The sequence below is a fragment of the Trachinotus anak genome, unplaced genomic scaffold (genome assembly GCF_046630095.1).
Source record: "Trachinotus anak isolate AG129_WGS33_773 ecotype Australia unplaced genomic scaffold, CSIRO_AGI_Tana_v1 ptg000001l, whole genome shotgun sequence".
Classification (NCBI taxonomy): domain Eukaryota; kingdom Metazoa; phylum Chordata; class Actinopteri; order Carangiformes; family Carangidae; genus Trachinotus; species Trachinotus anak.
In genome coordinates, this window is record NW_027273852.1 from 2,332,976 (window position 1) to 2,355,896 (window position 22,921).

Genomic DNA, 22,921 nt, shown 5'->3' on the forward strand with positions numbered 1-22,921 from the left:
CTATAATAAAGAGATGACCAACCAGTCTCAGTTCAGGCAGGGGATTGCTCCCACCCAAAGTAGTTGCCAGTGGCTGTACAATGCAACTTCCTGTGTAGGCTACTGTTTTAGAGCGGCGAAGAAGAATTGATTTCCAGGAAAGATGTTGTTTTATCTGAGTGTGAAACTATTAGGTTTATTAATAAATTACATGGTGTCAGATCGGTGCATAGACTTACGTACTCACTGATACCGCATATACTCATACTGCCTCATTTTAGGCTGTATCAGAACAACTCTACTCAGTGTTGTCAACTATAATTGCAAAAATTTATTTTTAACATATCGTGTGGCCCTAGAGCTGAGCATGAGCTGGGTCAACGCTGGCCCAGGTGATCACATGCTCCACTGGTGGGCAGTCAGGACGACACTGTGGCCCTTCGGGAACAGTGGAAGGTAGGGAGGAGCATGTGTCGGGGCCATTTTTTTTAATATCTAAGCAGACTAGTTACAACAAACAAATACTAGTTACTGAAAAGGGATGAGACGGTGGGAGTCGCAATGCAGGGTCATCTACATATAAAGGCTGTTTATTGAGCAGTCAATACACACATCATTTGCTTTCTAATACATGTCACCTCTTAAGATACTGTTGTAAGACTTTAAAATGCTTAATTTTAACCACAAATGAGATGTGCAGGCATGATGCAATGATGGACTGAATAATATGAGTAACACCCCTGTTTAGTCTACAGCTACAGATGCCAAAACAGCAGAACTGTTCCAGGAATTACTGCAAAAGCAGAATAATACTTGCAAAATCAAAATTATGTATTAGTTGGACGTTTACACAAAATAAAGAAAACACAGCAATGGTCAAAGCTGCTTCTTGTAAAACCTCTTCAAAGAAGAGATCTAAGTGAGGTGATGACTAAGGAGCCCCACTCTAGCTTGTTCTTGGAGTTGTACCACAGTGCAATAATGCCATATTGTGCACAGTAATTGCCTAAGTGCTCAAGAGATAACCCCCTCCCCCCAAAAAAACTCCTCTGCATACTCATCTCAACAGCATACTTTTATTTGTGCAGTGCCTTGTGCATAATGTGAGCGATGAGACAGCTGTAAACGTCTCAGAGGGAGCGAATGAGTCAGCTGAATAAAACCGAGACAGATGTAGAGCCTCTTATTGTGACAGTGGGAAAACAGCAGCTCTGAACAGAGCGGGCCATTTGGGATTTATCAGCCATAGTCAGTCATCAGTTCCCATGACTACTTAATGTCCAGAGTACGTCATATTCAAACGCTGCTCGCTCGCTAAATTCAGTCTAATATTTTTTGCTTTGCCTCCTCGTTGCACAAACTACTTCCTTCCTTTAACATGCACCTAATGGTTGGAATAACTCTTAATATACTAGTCAGTTATCACTTAACCATAAGTGATATAATGAATAGACATTCTGGAGACTCACCAAAGACTTGTGAATGGAAATTGTATCTGCTGGCTTGCCCTGCTCCAACCCTGCCCAGAATAATTACAGACCAACAATCCTTGGCGTGTTTACATGGATGAGAGGCACCTGTTTTCCTGCACGTTCAAACCAGTGTAATCAGCGGCTTCTGTTTTTGGCATCATCGCGATAATTAAGCAGTCCCATGGTGCCTTCTCTTGTTTGTTTAGATGCATATGTGTTTAGCGGCTTTCAGATTAGACTGAGAATAAAGAAGAGTTAAATAACGCCTGTAGCAGGATGTGTTAGTGTAAAATAATGTGAAGTAAAGACGTAGAATGTGATAAGAGAAAGAGCAAGTCTATTGTAAATGTGGAGTCATAGCCAGCAGAAAGTTAGCTTAGCAAAGACTGGAGACAGGGGGAAACAGCCAGTCTGGCTCTGTGTAAAGGTAGCAAAATCTGCATAGCAGCACCTATAACATCTCTCGTGTCTTGTTTGTTTAATCTGTACCAATACCATGTTGTAAAAACACGTTTTGTTGCCACCACAGTGTTCCCCGGCAGCAGGGACCCCAGGCTGTTACTGCAGACGTTCAGGCCATAAGCTGCTCTCACACACACTCGCTGCAGCCCTGAACTTTTCCAGACATTAACCAGAGGAGCTGTACGAGGGAGCGCAGTGCTACCAGCTCCCTACTATAAAGACTGTGTCACGTCTGATCGAGCCGCTGGTCGTTGCCCGGAGAAGTCACAGGGAGTGAGTGAGCGTGTTGATGACGTTTCCACCCTGCCTCCAGGCACGGCCCCCCCACCGAAACAAAGTCTGTCCAGTAGGTGTGAACACGTCTCACATGGACAAGCTCCGGTTGTGTGCTGCAAGTGTGAAAAGGCAACTCTGGACAATTCTGATGCTCTGGACATATGTGAAAACATGAAAACGTCTTTAGTCTAGCACACAATCCTTGCATAAAAAAGGGAACTGACATCTTTACACTTTTTTTTTTTTTTAAAGGATTAAACAAACAAGATTTAACATGTTAATTATTGAGCTTTAGAGGTTCTGGCAGGCAGATTTTCTCACTTTTGGAAAAAGTGAGGCCAGTCGGTCAGAGCCAAGCAAACAGGCTGCTGCCTTTACCCTCACATTTATCATACAGACATGAGAGTCCTCTTAACAACAAAGCAAATATGTGCATCTCTGTTCCTTTAAGGTGCATGTGTGTTCAGAAATGTCAGTGAACTTCACAGGTTATTTCCTAATGGCTTTTATTGTGTGTTTACATGATTGTATACTGTGGATACCAGATACCAGAAGTAGAAATCTCCAAATTGAAAAAATGATAATAATAATACAACAATAAATAGAGTAATTAAATAGAGCAGAGGTGATATGGGTGCAACCACAACATCCTCAGTCTGAGTCCATACAAACATCACACAGACATGTGGATCCTAAGAAGTAAATTTATTCATTAAATAGAAAAAAAAGCACAAATACCATCTTGTGGGTGGAAGCAGCGATGAAATACCATATCAGTGCTTGAGTATCAGTGCTTGATGAATTATATAATCCAGTCACATACTGTGGAATATATTTGCATAAATGTAAGACACTAATTCACAGTTTATTTCAGCAACATTTCTCTAATTCTGAGAAATGAATTGAAACATATTGAATTTATTTCAAACCGTGTGGGTAGGCGTGTATTTTTCAGCACACACTGATCATTCATAGTGTTTGGAGTATGTTGTATGTGTTTGGTTCCTGCCCATGTATTCCTCCTGTCAGACCAGTAATGTTGCCTCTCCTGTCCGTTCCCCTGCAGGTTATGCCATCCCAAAGGCTTCCTGGATCCCCAGCCGTGAAGGAAAAAGGCTGAGCTCCCATTTTCCCCCTCAGGTTCCTGCTGCTTTGCACCCCATCTTTCCCTCCTCTGATTATTCCCCTCTCCCAGCCTCACTAGCCCCACCCGACTCCCACACCCCCACCTGACCGCTGCCGTCCCTCTCCTCCTCCACCCCTCGGACTTTTCATCCAGTCACATCACCTCCCCAACACCAACACCATACCTAGTCTCTCCTCCTGCTTTTATTCCAGCCGCGGTAGCCGTACACTAACACTTACCCACAGTCCCCCGCCCTCTTCGGAGATCTGCTCTATTATTACTGGCTGCACGCCAGGCCCCATGGCTACAGGAGGTCATGCCCCTGAGACAGATGTGTTGATCAACCTACAGCAGGTAAGAATAACTAGGAGGTGTTTCTTAAACTTTATTTACTATGATGATAATCTGAAACATGAAGTCGTCTACACCTGTCGAGCTTTGGATAAAACCATGGTGCTTTGTGGTATAAGATATTAAAATTTACATTTCATCCCAGTTGGAACTGGCAACACGTGAAGAGGTCTTGTGCCGCTCTGATGTCAAAATTTCTCGATCTTTACTTCTAAAAACCAAGAAAAACCATCAGCTCCTCTTTTATTTAACCAAGAGCGAGTTAGTTCCATCCTGGGGAGATTCTTTTGTCTTTTGGCCAGCAGCCCTCTCAGGAGGTTAACTATCCACCCCAGTGCTTTGAATGGCCTTGTGACAAAGGCAAAAGCTTTCAGCTTGATTTGCATTGACCTCATTAGACCTGAGAGCTCTCACAAGCAACTGAGTGATTAAGAATAGTAGTGGAGTCCCTGTGGCAAGTAAGGTAACACACTCTTACAGTTGTTTTCTGTGTGTTTGTTTGCTCGATGCGGACCTGTTTATTCCATTTACATATTTTTTTTTTATAGAAGTCCACCAGACAAAAGAGGAGGATATTTACTTGTGTATTCCTGTTAAATCTACAAAAATCTGTAAACTGTTTGACATTTTTGGAAATATGCTTATTCACTCTATTTCCAGGAGTGAGATGAGACGGTATGATTGGGTGTATAGATCTAGAGCCAGGAGGTGTTTAGATTATAGCATAGAGACTGGAAATAGTGGGGGTCAGCAAAGGTAAAAGGTTCATAGCAGCACCACTAATATCTACACAATATCTTGCTTGCTTAATCCATGCAAAGACCAAAGTGTAAAGATGTTGGTCTGAAAATGCACAAAGAATAGAAAAGGTTGTGCTGTCTTGGCAACAGCAGCAAACAAGATGTACTTTTGTGACATCTGTTCTGGATTCAAACAGCAAGTCCATTTGCAATATAAATGCAAAAAAAAAAAAAAAAAAAATACAATTCAATACAATACATACTAGCAGTGATGCTGATTTTTCATTGTGGGTTATGGAGATATGACAAGTGAAGGAGGTGAAGATGGAAATATGGATGTGCAAGCATGGATTGCTGAGAAGTCAAGGAGAATTTGACCTTGCAGGAAAAAAAAATCAAGAAAACAAATCTTTGAAAGATATCTGGACAACGAGTGCGTAGCAGATTTTTGTCAGCAGACTCCGTCAGCTTGTACAATGGAGTCATGCTCAGTGAGCCAGTACAAGAGTCCCTTAGAGCTACAGTAGGTGCCTTTTTTTAGTAGGGACATTAATGCTGGCAACAAGACTGGAAGCTTGAGATTGAAAAGTGAAGTGAGAAAACAAATCTTCAAATGCTTGTCTGACTGATATCTGTGAAAAAAGTCTTTGATCCAGTGTGGACTCGGTTCTAAGCTGCAAGATCTCTGACACTCATTTCACAATTTTCACACCAATCAGCTGCCAGGCCGCTTGTTTATTATGAGCCAGTGAACGCCGCCTGTGCTTCAGGTTATCCGCTGCATTTGTAAGCTGAATTTTCATTTCTCCAGCTGGATGTGGTTTCATTTCAAAAGGAAGCATTTGGCTCTAATGTGTTTTTTAACCCTCAGGCGAATGCTGCCCTTTGAAACAGCTTGTGTACCATAAATGTCAAAAAACAAAGGATGTGTTTCAGTTCTTTCTAATGGCATTTTTTTTATTGTTGCAATAAGGTACCAAAAATGAATTCAAGTACACAATGTTTTTGAAAATTATCTTCAAAGGGACATTTACTGACAATAAAGCAAGTCAGTTTTATATTTAACACAGTTGTGCATTAAATTTGCTAATGGTGAACCAAACAAACATGTATGTCAGAGCTCATCCAAGTTCAACTCAACACGGATTTATTTCACACCTTCAAGCGAATCCACAAATTACAGAGATTCCATTAAAATGATTTGATTTAACCTTAAAATGTCGCTGGTGTGACCAGGTCTTTATCTCTGCAAGGATGCAAAGGGATAAAGTTTCCTCACACCAAGACACGAAGATTACCAGGAATGAAAAATGCATTGCAATGCGTTTAAGATTGAATTGTTCCCTCCAGTGTCTCATCACAGGCATGAGTCACATGTGTGTCTGTGGAAAATGCTCATGTCCTGCATAGCAGAGAGCTGTCTAGCTGTTATTCAAGTGAAACAGATTACTCTGTGTTCTCAGGGAAAAAAAAAGAGAAAGAAAAAGCTCTGCCAGCTAAGTAGGTGATGTGTTATTATGCGCAGTGGGGACCGTGTCATCCACAGTGTGCATAGCATATTGTGACACCAGTCTGAAGGAAATAATAGGCTGAATGCTTGGCTACATAAGTGGACCCTTTAATTTCCTACCCTCAATTACTTGTTCACTCTGCACTTAAGATACACACACACACACACGCAGCATCCAGAGAGACACAGAGTAGCTTCTTTGCACCGTTACCTCCTATAGCTTAACGATGACGCTCGTAACTATGACAGACATACTGTTTTGGTTTGATGTGATAAGTGTGTATGGAGGATATTAAACAAACTCCTCTGGTCCAGCTGAGTCTGCGGTGCCACAGAAACACCAGCAGCTGCCGCCACCTTAAAGAGACCCCCCCTTATGGGCATTGGTGGTTTTGGTCATTGCAAATGTGTCTAAGATGAAGGTGTTTTTTAATTGGAACACTACAAAGTCTTGGGTTTTGACTGTAAAATATAGTGGTCAATGGCCCACAATGCACTGCGACATAAAAGTCTCCTGTGAGGTTTCTGAGCACCAGTGGCACCATGGAGCATGATGACGGACATGTTCATGGATGATTCAGTACACATTCCTACCAGAGCTTTGAAACTATTCCACTGATCTATGATATGTGATCTCTATAGGTTGTCAACTTACCAAAGATCTTTCCTAACTTGCTTGGGTTTTATTTGTTTGCAGAATTTATTTCCAAATGTGGTGACGATCTTTTATTCATTTACTTGTGGTTTGTCATGCAGCCTGTGTTTTCAGTAGTTGCAGTGCTCAGTGTGTCGCTGGCCATCATAGCAAACCCTATAAGCTTCACAGGGCCCCCCCTGCTCACCTGGTAGAGTGTGCACCATCAAGGCTGATTCCTTCCCCTCTCTCTCCCTTTCTTCCTTAATTTCCTGTCTCTCTCTCCACTTAGGTGTCATAGCAAAGGCGAAAATGCCCAAAAGTGACTTAAAAAGAATCTGACTGCTCTTTATTGTTGCCGCCACTGTTTGATGTTGGCAGTACAGAGGAGGTAACAAATAATTCTGCTTGCACATGTAATGATTGGACCATATTTAAGGAAAACGCTTACCATTTATTTCAAAAATTCACATTCAGTAATCAGGCAAACAATTTTAAAATGATTGCTCACAAATATTTGTTGCTCAGTGAAAAGAAAAGCAAAACACTGATGGTGATATTTGTGTTAGTTGTGGTTTGTTGTTCTGGGAAATGTGCCAGCTCCTTCAATCAAAGGGACGAGGATGACGGGGGTGGGAAGCAGTTTTAAACATTGCTGAATAGCAGGAGCAGGAAGCAGCAGAAAGCTGTGTATTCTGCAGATGCAAAAACACTGAGTGCATTTTCTTTTAATCAGCCTGAATTTTAATCAGTAGGATGATCAGTAAATAATGTCTTTATGCGTGGGTTGGGTTGTGGATTATGTTGGAGGCCCGGTAGATGTCCTGTGATGCTTTGCTGATCCTCTGCAGAGTTTTCTGGTCCTTCCTGCTACAGCAGGCCTACCATACAGTACGTCAGGATACTCTCCACTGTGCACCGCTCAAAGTTCACTAGAGGGCTCCGAGAGGGAGAGTAGAGACATTGTTGTGTCTTCCTGATGACGCTGGAGGTCTCGGTGGCCTATGAGAAGTGGTCAGTGCTGTGTCTCCCAGGGAATTTAAAACTGGAGACTGTCTCCATTGCATTCCACCGCTTTATAATCTGTGATGCCCTGAATGTCTTGTCACAGGCATCAGGGATCATTATTGTTAAAACCGTCCTCAATCCTGAGATTGTAGTTGTTTTTTGCTGCTTAATGCCTCTTTTAAGATGAGCTCTTGCTAGACAACAGGCTGCAGTGTCATTAGCTCCGTAAGCAGCCTTTAACAGATTCCTGACCTTTTTATTCAGCCTGGCTTCTGGTGAGGGAACACCCAGATTTCCTTAACAGTGGCGACATTTTCTGTGTAAACGTTAATAGTACTGATGAGGTGAACTGTTCTCGGTCTGTAACAGAGCTGTTTTCAGCAAAACGTCTCCAGTCAGTGCTCTCAAAGCGGTCCTGTAGTTGGAATACTGCTGCCTCAGGCCAAACTCTACCCGCTCTGCTAGTTGGTTTAACTCTGCTAAACTGTGGCTGGTAAACTGTCTCTTTAATCCTGGTCAAGAACGACCAGAGGTTTGTCTGATTGAAATCCCCCACTACAATGAAGATTCCCTCAGGATGAAAGTTGTTGTTTGCTAATAGCTGAATGCAGTTAGCTCCCGTGCTAACCCGGCATTAGCAGGTGTTGGTCTGTAAACCGCCATCACAAAAACAATGGAGAATACCCTAGGTGCATGGAAGGGCCTGCACCAAGATCTGGTGTGTTAAGTCTGTTTATGACGGTTCTGTCTGTGCACCAAACACTGTTTACGTGCACACAAATTCTGCTTCCTGTCTTCCTGTCAGAATCAGGATGCAACAGTTCTTTGCGCATTGCTGCAGTGTGACCATCAGCCTGAGCTAGGGTTGTGCAGATGGATGTTGTTTTCTCATAAATGTATTCACTTTCTCACTAAAACCTTACTCTAAAATGAACCAAGTTCTTGTAATTGTTTACATTTTGGTTGTAATAAACTGAACCTATATAAACCCTGACCTTGATATCAGACTTAATAGCAGTAATCTTAACAGTAATCCCAACCTTTAGCACTAAACCTAATGTCTCGGACATAAATGAACCAAAATACCCTCATTCCACAGGGTTTTCCCGATCACTGATGTGAGGGCATTCGATCCTGACAAACAAGACAGACACGCACACCCCTCCTCCATATTAGTCAGCAGCTAATGAATATTTGAATACATCTTTCTGGCTCAGCAATCCATTCAATATGAAATATTCATGTTGTTGTACAAGTTTGGGCGGTTCATGAGAAAAGGTTAGACAATATGTTTTTAAGTGAAGTGCAGCTTGGCTCAGATGATCAGGCTGTGTTAATTGAAGTGTTCCCTCGTAACCAGCCACAGGGTAGTTGATTTTTCACTGTGTTTGATGTAGATATTAACCCACAGTGCAAACACTCACAGTAAACAGGCTGTGATGAGATGAGAGCCCTTATCCATCATTCATTATAACTGTATTAATATTAGGAGATGTTGGCAACACAGCTGAATGGGAATGGATTATATAAATGCTTTGTGCTTTATAGTGGCTTTATACAACATGTCAAAGGATCCACTCTGCTCATTCACTTTAAGCCAATGTCAATTACCTACGCTGCTTCTATTTATCGCTACACACTTTCAGTAGTCAGGGTTTCTACAGGTCCTTAAAAATCTAAAATTCCTATTATCAGAATTTTTGGCTTTAAAGACGACTTTAAAATTAGTCTTGCTTTTGAATGTTTTTTTTGGGAAACATTTATATTGACTACGCTGCATTAAAACTACAAAACTAAACAAACATGGACCTGATAATGCAAACTGTGCAGCCCAGTCAGACTTCATTAGAGAATTTGTCAACAAGATCTGGCTCAGGAACAGTGATGTAGTGCTTTGTGGAAGCCTGATGAAAATGACAAATTTGAAGGAGCTTTTGGTATGAAGGCGTTAGATTCACTTTGGCAGCCAGAAACACAAAGTCGCTGTAAGAAGCTCCAGTAAACACCTTCCATCACCCAATATTGTTCTTTATTCACATCAGGAGCAACACCAAAGTCCAGCCCCAGCACCAGTGTAGCCTGGTCCTGAGTAGTAGATAGTTCCACTATCCCTGTGGGGACACTCATCGATATAATGTATTCCCTAGCCCCTTACTCTAACTGTAACCCTCACAGATAACCCTAACTCTAACCTAAACCCTAAAAAAGCAGTCTGTACCCATAGGGACCTCAATTTTTGTCCCCACAGTGATACAAGTCCCCATGGGTTAGTGTGCATTCAGGTGCATTCTTATATCCCAGTGGGATACACACATACACACACACACACACACACACACACACACACACACACATATTACTCTTGCATATACACAGTTCTGTGTAGTCCTGTTCATGTTGAATGTGAACAAATTCAATTTGCAACGAATCATAGGATTTTCCTTCATATCCTTTGTACAGTTTTTTTGTCATTAAGGACATGAAATAGCCTTTAAATTACATTCATAAACATCTTTAAAAAAATGTTACATTTTGCTTGTTGAAATCTGCTTGTTCGTTTGCCCAGACTAATTTCAGATGTGAGTTAGAGCGCCGTGCTAACCCTGCCCATCACATAAAACCACACCTGAACACAGAGCAATATCATCATAAGAGGTGTTTGTTTTTAATACCAGTTGACAAAAACATTGTTTACATTTAGAAAATGTGATTATAAATTCATTTATTCATTTCTCCCTCCTCCTCCTCCTCCTGATCTTACAACACACTCACTAACTCACCACTGCTCCATATTTGAGCTGTATTCATTAAGCCACTGTCTGTGAAATGAACTGTATCTGAATTCACTGTATGTCATCTTATTTCTATTCACCTAGTGCCTCCACCACCTGGGCTGGGGTTGCCCTCCTCCTGTGTCCCTCCACCCCAACTGACTTCAAAGCCGACATGAAAGAGTTTGGAGTCATTTGCTCCAATGGAGCTTGAGCAAAAGCAAAAGCAAAAGCACGTTCAGGGGACTGTAATACCTGCCTCAGATGAGAGTATTAGTCCCTCTTGCATAACATCAGGACTATTAAATTCAGGGTCTTACACTGATGAACAGTGCTTAGCAGAGTAAGGGAAGGAGATCAGGGTTTAAGAGAGAGGCTGAAATTAATCTGAAAATTGCTTTAGTTTGCAGGAACACAGAGCACCTTAAATAATGAGCAGGGCATCTAGTGAAAACAAGGCTTTTTACTGCTCACTCAATTTGAAATTCTCCCGTTTGTATTCAGTCTGGCTTCATCTGCCTCGGCCTTGCGTAGATAGATAGCTCAGATCATTAAATGTATCCTGTCCCTTCATCCCACTGGTAATTAGGAAGTAATGGAGCCCTGGCACAGAGAAATCTGAGACCACAGAACTGTAGCCAGAGTGCTCACCGTGCCAGCACCAATGTGAGGCGGAGGAGAGCGGCCCTGTCCAGTGACTCGACCTATCAGAGGCAGCAAACGGCTCTGGCAGGACACTCCCTTCAGCCTCCGCTGTCTCCAGGGGCTGTCTCGTGCATTAGTTCTTTGCTGCTTAGCACTTTGTTGTATCGATTTGACGTCATCCCTACATGAAGTAGAAGAAATACAGACACTATGTGCCTATTCTACTGGGATGGAATCATCTTATAATACATTTTGACATTTCTCCTACACAAAAAAAAAAAAAAAGGGTTTTGACTTAAATGTGGGCAGAAACAGTAAAATGCATTGTTAGATTTGGCAGATCTCACAATATTAAGTAGTCGCATACAGTGTAGAATTGGTGTTGGGTGAGGGTTCATTCTGGATTAGCATTTTCCTTTTATTTATCATGAACCTGCTCCCTGTGACGCTGCTATTTCTGATGTCAGAGCCAAGCTGTGTTATGCTAAAGGAATGTCTGATTGGATTACCCCCTCGACTAATACATACAATACAGTCATCAGAGAGGCAAAGTTATAGTAATCATCAAGTTCCAAATTCGTGGCAGTGGTGATTGCTCTCTGCATGAACAGATGACCTTATTCACCCTAAGCCTTCAGGCCCCTCTTAGATTTCTGAATGAACTGATTGTGACAGGATTATGAATGTGTGCATATACCAACATTTTATATCCTTCCGCGTTATATCATGCAATTCATCTCTCGTATTGCCCTCACCCCACTGACTCCCTGTTTTCTGTCAAGTTGAGAGCATTTTCTTTCTGCCCGTTGTTCTCCAGGTGAAGGTGGAGGAGGAAGATGAGGAAGGATCTGTGGAGGAACAGGAGGAAGAGGAGGAGGAGGAGAAGTGGGAGAAAGCACTGTCTGTGGAGCGCTTTGGAGACATTATCAGTGACTCTGCTTCCACCAGTGGAGACAGGATGGGCCGACACTACACTGAGAAAGACTTCGAGTGTAAGCACCTAGTCAGTGTTGAATGGGGGGAGACGAAATCAATTGATATCAGGATCATGATTCTAATCTTTTATCAAGGAGGAGTCAGTGGTTTGGCGCAGTGCACTGGAGTAAGAGCCAAAATACAGAGCCTCCCTTCTTTTTATTGGATTGAAATGAATTTGAATTGCGAATCAATTCTGAATGAATTTCAAAAGAATCAAGTTGGAAAGATTCCCACCCTGAGTGCTGAACCATTTTATTATCAGAATTTAAGCTGCTCTGGAAAAGACACGCCTGAAATTTAGTGCAGTCATCTGTGGCACCCACTCAGTACCCACTCAGATATTTTTCTCCACTGCCACCGTAAGGTTCACATTTTTGGTTTTGATGTAATGTCTCCATAACTACTGGATGGTTGTTTATGTCGATGATCGTATGAATCACTTAATTATCCCTGAAGCTGTGATGGAAATTTTATGAGCTGGATGAGGGAGTTGTCAGGAGACACCCAGTGTCTGAAGCAGAAGTATTTATCGTTGCTCAATGCTCCAGGGAGATAGGCAGTAGACAATTACAAATGTTAACAGGTTAACTAGTGCAATGCCATCCCATTACTGACGCTGTCCTCTGGAAAGGGTTTATATAAATCCACCGCCTGTTACCAACTATACTCCTAAATTAAGCTATTACATATCTCTCACATACATGTGTGATGCTGTTGGATACCTAGATGTGGTCTTATGTCTTATTGAACTGAGAATCTCTCTTCACTTTTATCTTAGCATGCATACTGTCTGTCCCTGGGACTCTTGGCGCCTCTTGCTCTCCCTCAAATATTTGTATCTTCCTACACTCACTATCAGTAAAAGGCCTGCTAACCTTGGTTACTACGGCAACTGTGGATGATAGTGCTCACAAGGCTAGAGATAAACAATCCGCTGTGGTGCCCTGTGACTGACCTTGTGAGTAGACACTCACAGACTTTAAAAAAAAGAAATTCCTTCACAGAACCAACCATCAGTCCAGTGTTTTGGTTTATGCCAAAATACACAACTACACAAATATAGAACTGTGCAACGAAGGGCATTCCTATCAACCTCAGCTGCACTTTGCATTTAATTTGCTAATTAGCAAATGTCATAATCTGACATACTAGGATAAGGGCATGGCAACATGGCAAATATTATAGATGATAAACATCATGACATTAGCATTTAGCTCAACTCTTCTGTTCACATGAATCATGTGTTTATACACTGAATAAGATAATAACAGACTTCCTTCTTGTTATTTTATCATAAGGTAATCTAGTTAAATATAAATCTGTTTATACAAGTATAAAATCCGAACTTGACCTTCTCTAGCACAGTTTGACTGATCTCAGATTTAAAGCAAGGAGCCAAATGCTGTGTATGTCGAGTATATTGGTGGATTACTGTTAGAGAGATTAGCAGATTAGCAGATGTTTACTAAACAGTGTTGTTCTGCAATATTGCGTGTTAATGAAATGCGAAAGCTTTTGTTTGTGTTGTGTCTCTCAAATGTTTAACAGGGAATTAGGAGGAGAGAAAACATCTTATCTGAGAACAGCATTTTTTATTTAATGGACTCAAAAGCCTACGCTTAAGAAATCACGTTCACCGCTACTGGAAACAAAATAACATTGAAAACGACACACACACTGCTTTTTTTTCCCTTTTTCCCAGTTTCACCTGAAAACACACAACAGCTTGGCTGAAATGTGTCAAGTAGCTCAGAATAATAATTTCCCCTGACGATGCCGCTGTAATCCTGAGGGGAGCTCAGCACCTTTTGCAGTATCAATTTTGTTTCATATTAAAAGTGGCAATGGCAATTTTATTTATTAGCGATGCCAGCAGGGTGCCCCTTACAGCCTATATCAGGTACTTTCCTCTTCTCTCATACTTCATCATACTTTGCTATTGTATACAGTATTTATATAGTCAATACACATTATTTTCAACAAATTGAGCGATTCCTTTGAGCTAGTTCAGGCGGTCAACTCAAGCTGCACTGCTATACACATTCTGCACGCTCACCTAACAAACACACACACACGCATTGTTGGTCTATTTAAGCTCCGGCTGAGGCGTTTAATATATTTGCTCATCACTCCCCAATATCTCTCTGTAAACATACAGTATCTGCAGGGAGTGATGAGGTCGGAGCCCGGCTCTAACTATCAGCTGTCTGACTGGGTTTGTATTATGAAGTGTTTTTGACCTTTGACTTTAATGTTTTTAACGCAGATCACAGACACACATTTCACCATACGCACCACCCCCTGTCCACCCACCTGCCCCTGCCCCAGCGTTTACGCAAGAGGGTGCACAGCACGGAGAGAAGGCGCAAAAAGAAACGGAAGAAAAAAAAGACCTCTCTGCCCCCGTCTGACGTTACACCCACCATCCACGAGGTAGACGAGGAAGAGGCGGAGTCTGAGACAGACGCACTGGGGGTGGCTGCCACGCCCACAGATCTCCCTGATATCCAACCACAGGTAAAATAAGACTGAAGAGCCATAGGATCTCTATTGAATGCTTAGGTAACTGTTCCCACATAATAGCCGGCAGCGGTTTGGACAGTCTGCTCGGTTTAACTACATGTAAGCACATTCCACCCCTCTCACTGATCTTCCTTTTCCTCTCAGTTTAGTTTGGGGAGCCAAGAGGACTTGGAGGAACCCACTATTCCACTCACTACCTTCCACACGGAAAATGAAGAGCATCTATTGTCGAGGAGAGCTGCGCTCACTCTGATAAAGGGGGAAGCTCATAATGGGGGAATTGCTGTTCTTGGCCAGAATGAAGAGGTGGATGGAGAGGAAGTGGATTGCAACAGGTAGTTTATCACAACATCTCAGCTTGTTCTGCTTCTGCTCTGCAGTCAGCAAAGGTTTAGAATGCAAGAAGTGTTGATGCATGTGTTACACGGTTGATTAAAAATGTAATGAGGACTTTTGATGCAGCTCCAAAATGACAGACTTTAGCAAATAGCATGTATTGAACATAGCCGGATATAGCAAGTGAAATATCTGGGTCTTAAGCATTTAGCAGCGCCATTTTCAGCTAACATTTGTTAACAAAGCTAAAAGGAGAGGGAACATTGGACTTGCACTCATCAGATTGCTGGAAACATGTCTTGAGATAAATGCTAACGTTGCTACGTGTCTTCATGATGTATAAATAGGCAACTATTTGCTGAAAGGTTTGCCATAAGAACTTTTCAGGGTGACAGTGTGACAGTGTTGTGTTCACACATTATTCTGCTGCCCCCATGTGACCAACAAAATCAGGTAACACCTGTGCTTTTGGATCCCTCAACCACTTTATCAAAGCTCTAAATGGAAAATTAATCTTAAACCTGTTTTAAATGAAATGTTTTCCCAAAAACAAGCTGTAAACACAGCTCCAATATATTATAACCTTTTAAAGTTGATAAAGCTAACGAGTTAGCAACCAGTTGCCTCACAAATTTAGCAGACATGGAGCAGCATTAGCATTTGTATGGAGTTGTGTTTCTGATTAACTGATGAATTTAAGACCAATTCTCACCTTTTTTCAAACTCTTTCTTTGTCTACCCACCCACTCCTAAATATCTTTAGCGGCTAAATGCTACCAGCTAGTCCTGTGTGTCTGTCTGCTGTTTGGTTCTAGGCGGGTAGAGCACAGTAGGTTTTATTAGAGCATTTTTTCCTGAAAAGAGCTGCCTGCTGCGGCGGGAAACAAGGCTGGTTAGAGCAATGAGAGAGAAGTAAATTTGTGGGCCATAATACTAAAACAATGAGCTGGAGGATGCTAAAACTCTGTAGAACTGAGGGGAACTACATTATTTTCATCACTCTGACCGACCCGATAGTCATTTGATCCATATTGCTATATTAATATAAAAATATTTAGCAGTTTTAAAGGTTTATTTTTAGTCCGTTTATCTTTATATTAATGTTGGTCACCAGGAAGAGTTTACTGGTAATGTTGCATGAGAAGGAGGTGAGTTGCCATGGTTACCTGCAGTTTGATATGCCACATGGACCGGGTATACGATATAAGAGAGGAACACACATATACCAAAGCTGGATTAAAGATGTTTTAATTAATATTCAGAGGTTTATTTTGATCTGCTGTACCAAATATTATTTAAACACATTTAAAAAAGGAGGATAAAAGCAGCACAAAACAGAGTAGAACAGACAAGAGCACATAGTTGTTTCAGTTCTTATTACATCTGTATACTATACCTTTCAGATCTATGCGAACTTTACATTAGGAACTCAAGTGTTTCATTACAAACAGGCACAACGTCAAACAAGTAATCAATATGTACAGTTCCTAAGGCATTTATGATCCACTAATGGCCCCAGCTGACGCCCAGATATTAGAAGACCCATCTGGCCAGCAAACATGCATAACCATCACAATATGAATTATTTGGTGATGCTCTGAATTATGTATGGAGTTTGCTGCTGGGAGGTCAGGGTCTCCATGGTGATTGAGGTATTTGTCTCTGCTAATGCGTGGATGATAAAAACACGGAAACGCCATCATGCCTGTGCCATGCAGTGCTGTGTTGCTGTGAGTGGACAAGGATGACTCAGAGGCTGGGTGAGGAGATCCAGGCCTGCTACTGTGTTGTGAAGCCCTCTGTTGGTGAAATGATGGTAACACAACCAAGAGACACAACCTAAAGCAGTTTTGTTTCTCTGTTTATACCATTTTATATTTAACATTTTAAATTCCAGCTTGGTATTATTTTCTTATGCTGTATGGAGCCCATCACTGATAATCTGTTTCCTAACAATATCTCTCCTTGTTCCTCCTCAGCATTGCCCCAGGATCAGATCCCTCAAGCTCGAGCACGACCCGCGGCTGGTTCCGCAGGAAGCCCGTCCACCATCGCCTGGCTGGCGCCCAGCGCAGCAACTATGACCTGCGGGAGCGGATCTGCATCGGCAGTATGACGGCTCTGGAGACTGCAGTTTACCAGCAGGTGCCCACTGATGAGGCGGAGGCCCAGATGTTGGCCAGTGCTGATCTGGATGACATGAAAAGTAAGGAAGATACTGAATAATAAGTGTTTTCAGGTGATGTACAGTAGCAGGGTTTGGAAACCATGTTGGAAGATTTCAGCTCTTGGGTGACAAAATAAAATGTAATACTTTCAGTTTTTCACTGACAAAAAATAAAATAGAAATAAGTATTTCTAAAAAAAAGCATAATGGAAACAAGTATATTCCATATCCCTGGTTTTACAGTTTACAGGTCACGTCTAACAGAATGCAACCCCCTACTGTTGTTCTGTAAAAAGAAACATCTTGGTATAATGTGAAGACCTTGTTGATGCTGTGTCAAAGTGATGTTGATTTAAGAAGGAGGTCATTTTTGAGGTTGTTGTTATTGGTGATGTACCACTGGACTACTACTACATTATACTACATTATATTCAGAGATGTTTTTATGCCTTAGCGCCAGCAACAGCCAGAGCCAGCAGCATGTTGTTTTCAGGTTGTCTGTCAGCCTGTCCCATTCTCGTGAACATAATAATAAAGCCTTTAGAAAATGTCTTCAAATTTGGTAAAAACCTTCACCTGGACTCAAGGATTTACTGATTAGGTTTTGGTGGCTTAAGGTCAAAGGTCAGTGTGACCTCACAAAACACTTTTTAGCCATTAGACTTCACACAACAATTATGACAAAATTTCACATAAATGTTTACTATTTTATATGACTCTAGATAAACAGGGATGTGAAACTAGGGAGGCATACAAGCATTAATTCTAGTTTTAAATATGGTGTGTAAAGGAAAGGTGTTTCTAATGTGGACAAAATATTCGAAACCCCTTTCATTATGTGTCACTGTGACACCATGAGACAGTAGATGAAATGTAGAGAAAAATGGGTGAAAGTCCCTGTGTGAAACTGAGATGTTGTTTTCAGGGATTCATGGTATTTTCTCCATATTTGCAAATGTAATAAGGATTTTAATATGAATCCTGACCATCTATCAGGTATTATCTTGTTGTGTCTTATGTCCAACAAAGTGATGACATTGCTGGGGCACTTAACTGTTGCCAGTGGACTGAAAAACTGCCTTTGTATTTTTTTTCATTGCTATATCTAACTAGCACTTACTATGCACTGTTGGTGCACTTCCTTGTAGAATCTCCTTGCACTTATTAAATAGATGTGGTATTTAATACTTACACCAAGGTTTCCCACTGCACTGAAGCTTACTGATGTCCCCCACTTGTAAGTCTTTTCGATAAAAGCATCTCCCAAATGAGTAAATGTAAATGTGAATGTATTTAGAAATAAAGGCTTTGGAGCAGGATAACGGACGAAGAATTTCCTCTGTCCCTCTGAGCTTGTTTTACTCTTCACCCACACCACAACAATGTTGTGGGGGGATCTTTGTAAAGTGTGTTTTTCTAGCTTGTGTTGGGTGAGTGGGTGAGATCAAAACAGACAGTGAGAGAAGACACAACTCTGTGGATTTTTTTAAGACACTTCATCAAACCAAGGTTTAAAAAAGAATTACACACACTTTAAGTTGTGAAATATATCAATATGTCATTTTCTGTCAGATATTTTTTTTAGTTATTAATATCTTTGTAGATAAGGTCCACCACCCTCTAGTGGCAATGAGAGGTACTACTACACAGTTGTCCAATCTGCCATTAGAACACATTAGGGTTTAATGAAACAGTGGCTGTTTGGAGGGTAACCATTGAAACACTTCATTCAGCTTTCTAAATATAATTTTATGACTCATTTTCAACCCAGTAAATGGATTATTAGATATTATAATTTCAACCGGTGACCTTTGCTTTCATGCACACACACAAAGGTGTATGTCTGTAACAGTCCCCAGTTTAGTATCAGTTTCCTCAGCAGTTCCTTATAAGCCTCCATAACAGGGCAATAACTTACATTTTAATTCAGGAAATCTGAAATGTAAGTATTTGCAGTTTATTAGGCTCACTGTGTAGCGTCTGTTACATTTGACAGAGCACATATTGCATTTTGTCCTGTTAACAGAGCAAAAGACATTTGTCGTCAGTTTCAACTGTAATAATATCGAAACACTTCCTGGACAGAAATATTTCTTCAACACAGAAATCACTAAAGATAAAAAAGTTAATACAACTGACCTGGACTTGGAACAAACAAGACCGCAAACCTACTCAGTGGATCAAGGAAATCTACTTGAATTAACTACATTTAGAAAAAATGAAAAATGTATTTACCACAAAGCCTAATTTAATGTCATCACTGTTGCAACAGTAATTTTTGATAAAACATGGATGAAAAATCGTGTTATAATTCACACCTCTTACTGGAACAGTTATTGACTCCCATGCCGCTCTGGTGCTGACCGTTCACCATTCACAAGTTTTGCTCGCTGCTGCCTGCGTCTCATGAAGCTAACCCACGCAGCTCCCGGCTCCCACACACACTGTTAAAAATAAGTCTCCAACAACATAACACAAAAGATGGTGGATGGAGAAATCACAGCATCTACTCATTATTTCTGTGAGTGATTATCACATCCAATGATCATGAATAAACTGGATTTATTAGTATATGTTCAGTTGTCAGATATTGTTGTGACACTGCATCAAATGAATCAAAACAGTGTGTTAACACCCAGTGAGGTGCATTGCAGTTGAGAATGTTAATGAGGCAATTACTAGCACAATTAGGACAGGAAATATCAAGCACATTCATCACCTGTCCTCATTTCCTCTTTAAAAATCTGTCTCCACATAAATTGCCACTGTTGGCAGACTTTATCTTACCGAGTGGCTGCCTGAAGTATCATGTTTTTACAAGGTCGAGGCCACAGGATTAAATGCGGAGTTAAAATGTAAGAATGAAGAGAAAGGAAAGAGTAAAACTAGAAAGAGAAAAAGAATAAAAAGAGAGAAGAGGAGAGAGACGGGGAGTCAGAGGCTCGTGTGGCCAGAGAAAAACTCTCTATCCCAGCATCCAGGAGCATTAATTAACAGGCTGCAGTCGATTCCCCTTCAGCAGCGACCCTGCCCCTGGCCTTTCCTGCTTCACCAGAGCAGAGTAATCATTGACTGTTTAGGATCTGGAAACAGAAAACAGGGCACCCAGAGTCACTCAAAACAAGATATCGGATTTGTAGAGAGTGATCATCGACAGGCTGTGTATATCACCACTGTATGTCCCTGCTTCATCTGTGCTCTTAGTGAAAAAAGTGTTGCTTTTAGGTGTGAAGTCTGAGTGTGAATTAGTTTTTATCATGCACTGAAAATGAATTTACAAGTTTCAAATCACATAAGCAGCAATTTCAATTAGCCAGTTATTTACAGTTATAGCATGAAGTTAAAAGTGGTGAATTTTTTTGGTGCCTGAAAAGAAGTGAAACAGTCGGCCAAAACCTTTTATTAAATGTATTTACACTCATTAATTATCTCACTATATAGTAGTTTTCAGAGTCTGCAAAAGATTAGAGCGCTCCACTGTGATTGGGCAAAGATAACTGGTAGACATCACTAACTCAACAAGTCTGTGTCTGGATAGGTTGAGAGGCTGCAGTTAGTTTGGACAGGGCACTGACAGCAGCAGGGTTGAGTGATGTCGATGTCTCTAGATGAGATTACATTATGAACTTGTGCACATATCTGTTATGAGCTGTCTGGAAGCAGAGTGGTGTGATACTTCTATGTTACTGTATGGACTGAAAGAAAATTTTAAAAAATGAAAATGGCCTTATTTTCCTATAAATGCTTGTATTGTATGTATAAACACACACACACACACACACACACACATACAGACAGTGAGACATGGTGGAGCACGTTTTAGAGAGGGTCATGTTTGGCAGACCGTGGTGCACCTGTTGTGGACCAGTCAGACCGTGACACCTCAGGCGACTTTTGGTTTCCATGGAGACGCAGGGGCAGGAATGGTGCAGCTCGCTCTGATAATTAGCACCATTATATCTCACTAAGCAGAGAGCCAGAGCTGATTCCTAGGTGTTATTATTTTACTCTCTTGTTTCACTTCGGTTTAGTCCTCACCTTGGTGTGGTGTCTGTGCAGTGTACTTCATATGTGTGTGCCTTTTTTTAGCTTAATGCAATTCGGGTGGAGACGCCAACCTTTTAAACTTGACCTTTACACCGCTGCATATCATATGATTGGAAAGTGACGGTGGCGCTATGGAAACGAAAGGCATCAACTCTTCCGCTCAGATCCACTTTATGCTGGTTTCCCAACAGCCACGAGGATCGATGGGCTGTGGAGATCATTAAGAAAGGGTGGCGCTGCCACTCAGCTGACAGGCGGGTCTCACCAAGCAGACCCTCCCTTATCAATACTTGCTTTCTGAGTTGTGACTAAAGTGAATGCTTCTACCATTCATGCATCTTTCCAATCGGGGCTCCAGCAGGGGGCTTCAGCCTGAGGGTGCAGCTCCAGCTTTGGATTTTGTTTGGATTTAAGACAAAAAAAAGTTTTTGTGATGTTGACGATCTTGTGTCTGCACCTGTGATTTATATTTTTGGACTGAAAATCCGAAAATTCGCTCGATTGTTGTCATTTTTTGCTTCATATAATTTGTTATTCAGAAGTTGATGTCCCTGATCCCACCTTCTCTTTTTTTCTTGGTTGCCTGTGCACCACATAGGAGCTGGTTAGGTAGGACATACGTTCTTTTGAACAACCAATACAAAGAGCCAGGCTGGTGGACCCAGGGTGAGCAGCGGCGATCAACAGTTGGAAGCCCTGAATGAGCAGTGTGTCCACTCGGGGAGAGGAGGATAGGAGGAGGTACCAACTGTGGAGATGACAGATATTGAGGGACAGGAGAACCAGGGGCATGGGACCTCTGATAAGAAGCTGGCCACTGACCACCATGGTTCAGACCGTCGGTGCAGTTTCCAGAAAGGCTTTGGGACCCCAAAGCAGCACCAACTTGAACACCTCAGCTCAGTGGATGGGCTTGGAGATTTTGAAGAATTTGTTCTGGATTTTGATGATTATGACTTGCTTGAGTCCATCCACACTCAGCTGGGGTCACCACTTGAGCCTATCCGTAAGTTGTGTGTAGTTGTGTTACTCTAGCTGGGTAGCATTACATTTTCGTCCATTCAATCTTTCCAATCTTTCCTTTAAATCATGCACATTTGACAGTAGTCAAAGTTGTGTCAATCTGCAGAGGTTCTGATGCAATCATAAAACCATGGGAAATTCACATGGATAAGATGTTTTGATCTTGCCAGGATAATCAATGGATGGGAGTTCATGTGTTTCCATTGATTGTAGCCCACTGATAGTTTAATTAATGGCAATATGAGGCTCTTTCATGGCCACAAACAGAGCAAAGTTGTCCACAGTATTGAGCGAATTGACACGGTGCTCAACTGGTGCTGTTTCCTGCTTTCCTATTGATCCAGTGGCACCATTTGGCTTTGGGCTCAGCCACAGCTAGAGCGGAAAGACATCGCATTGACAAACAGTGTGTGGTTCTGCTATTTTTATCCCTATTTGGAAACATTAGACACATTAGTCCTGTGATGAAACTTGATTCCGGCGTATGGAAAAGAAAGGAAGGTGGGCAGTCTGCAATACCTAGAGACATTTAAGCACTAAATGATGTGGGGTTAGCACCAACTGGGTTGAAATGGGTACATCGGGCACCGAAAGTAGATCATCACTTACTCCAATCTGTTTTGGGAAATAAGAAAATCTACTGTGTATTTATTTTAAATCTATTATATAACTCTAGGGATGGCCATGTTTGTCAGTCGATCCACCAGTCATTACTGAAACATGTGGATAACTGCTGGATGGATTGCCATTTAGTAATTTGTGCTCCCCAGAGTATGAATCGTCATGACTTTGGTGACCCCCACATTTTCTCAAGGGCCACAATGAGGTTGTGATATTCTGTTTTGTATGAAATGCTACAATGAATAGACGAAT

The 22,921-nt window shown here is 41.5% G+C and overlaps 1 protein-coding gene across 3 annotated transcripts in view; it reads left to right on the forward strand.

Moving 5' to 3' along the window:
• The window catches only part of slc4a3 (solute carrier family 4 member 3), a 53,348-nt gene that overhangs the window by 4,468 nt on the left and 25,959 nt on the right, over window positions 1-22,921 (forward strand). The window contains exons 2-7 of one of the 3 annotated variants that reach the window (XM_071490987.1): window positions 1,981-2,259; window positions 3,256-3,669; window positions 11,792-11,966; window positions 14,219-14,469; window positions 14,620-14,810; window positions 16,791-17,017. In XM_071490987.1, coding sequence (XP_071347088.1) covers window positions 3,616-3,669; window positions 11,792-11,966; window positions 14,219-14,469; window positions 14,620-14,810; window positions 16,791-17,017 — 898 coding nt within the window. In that variant the 5' untranslated portion in view covers window positions 1,981-2,259; window positions 3,256-3,615. Of the gene's footprint in view, window positions 1-1,980; window positions 2,260-3,255; window positions 3,670-11,791; window positions 11,967-14,218; window positions 14,470-14,619; window positions 14,811-16,790; window positions 17,018-21,637; window positions 22,032-22,921 lie in introns of those variants that run through there. The other 2 variants (XM_071490910.1, XM_071491070.1) reach the window with 2 other exon arrangements.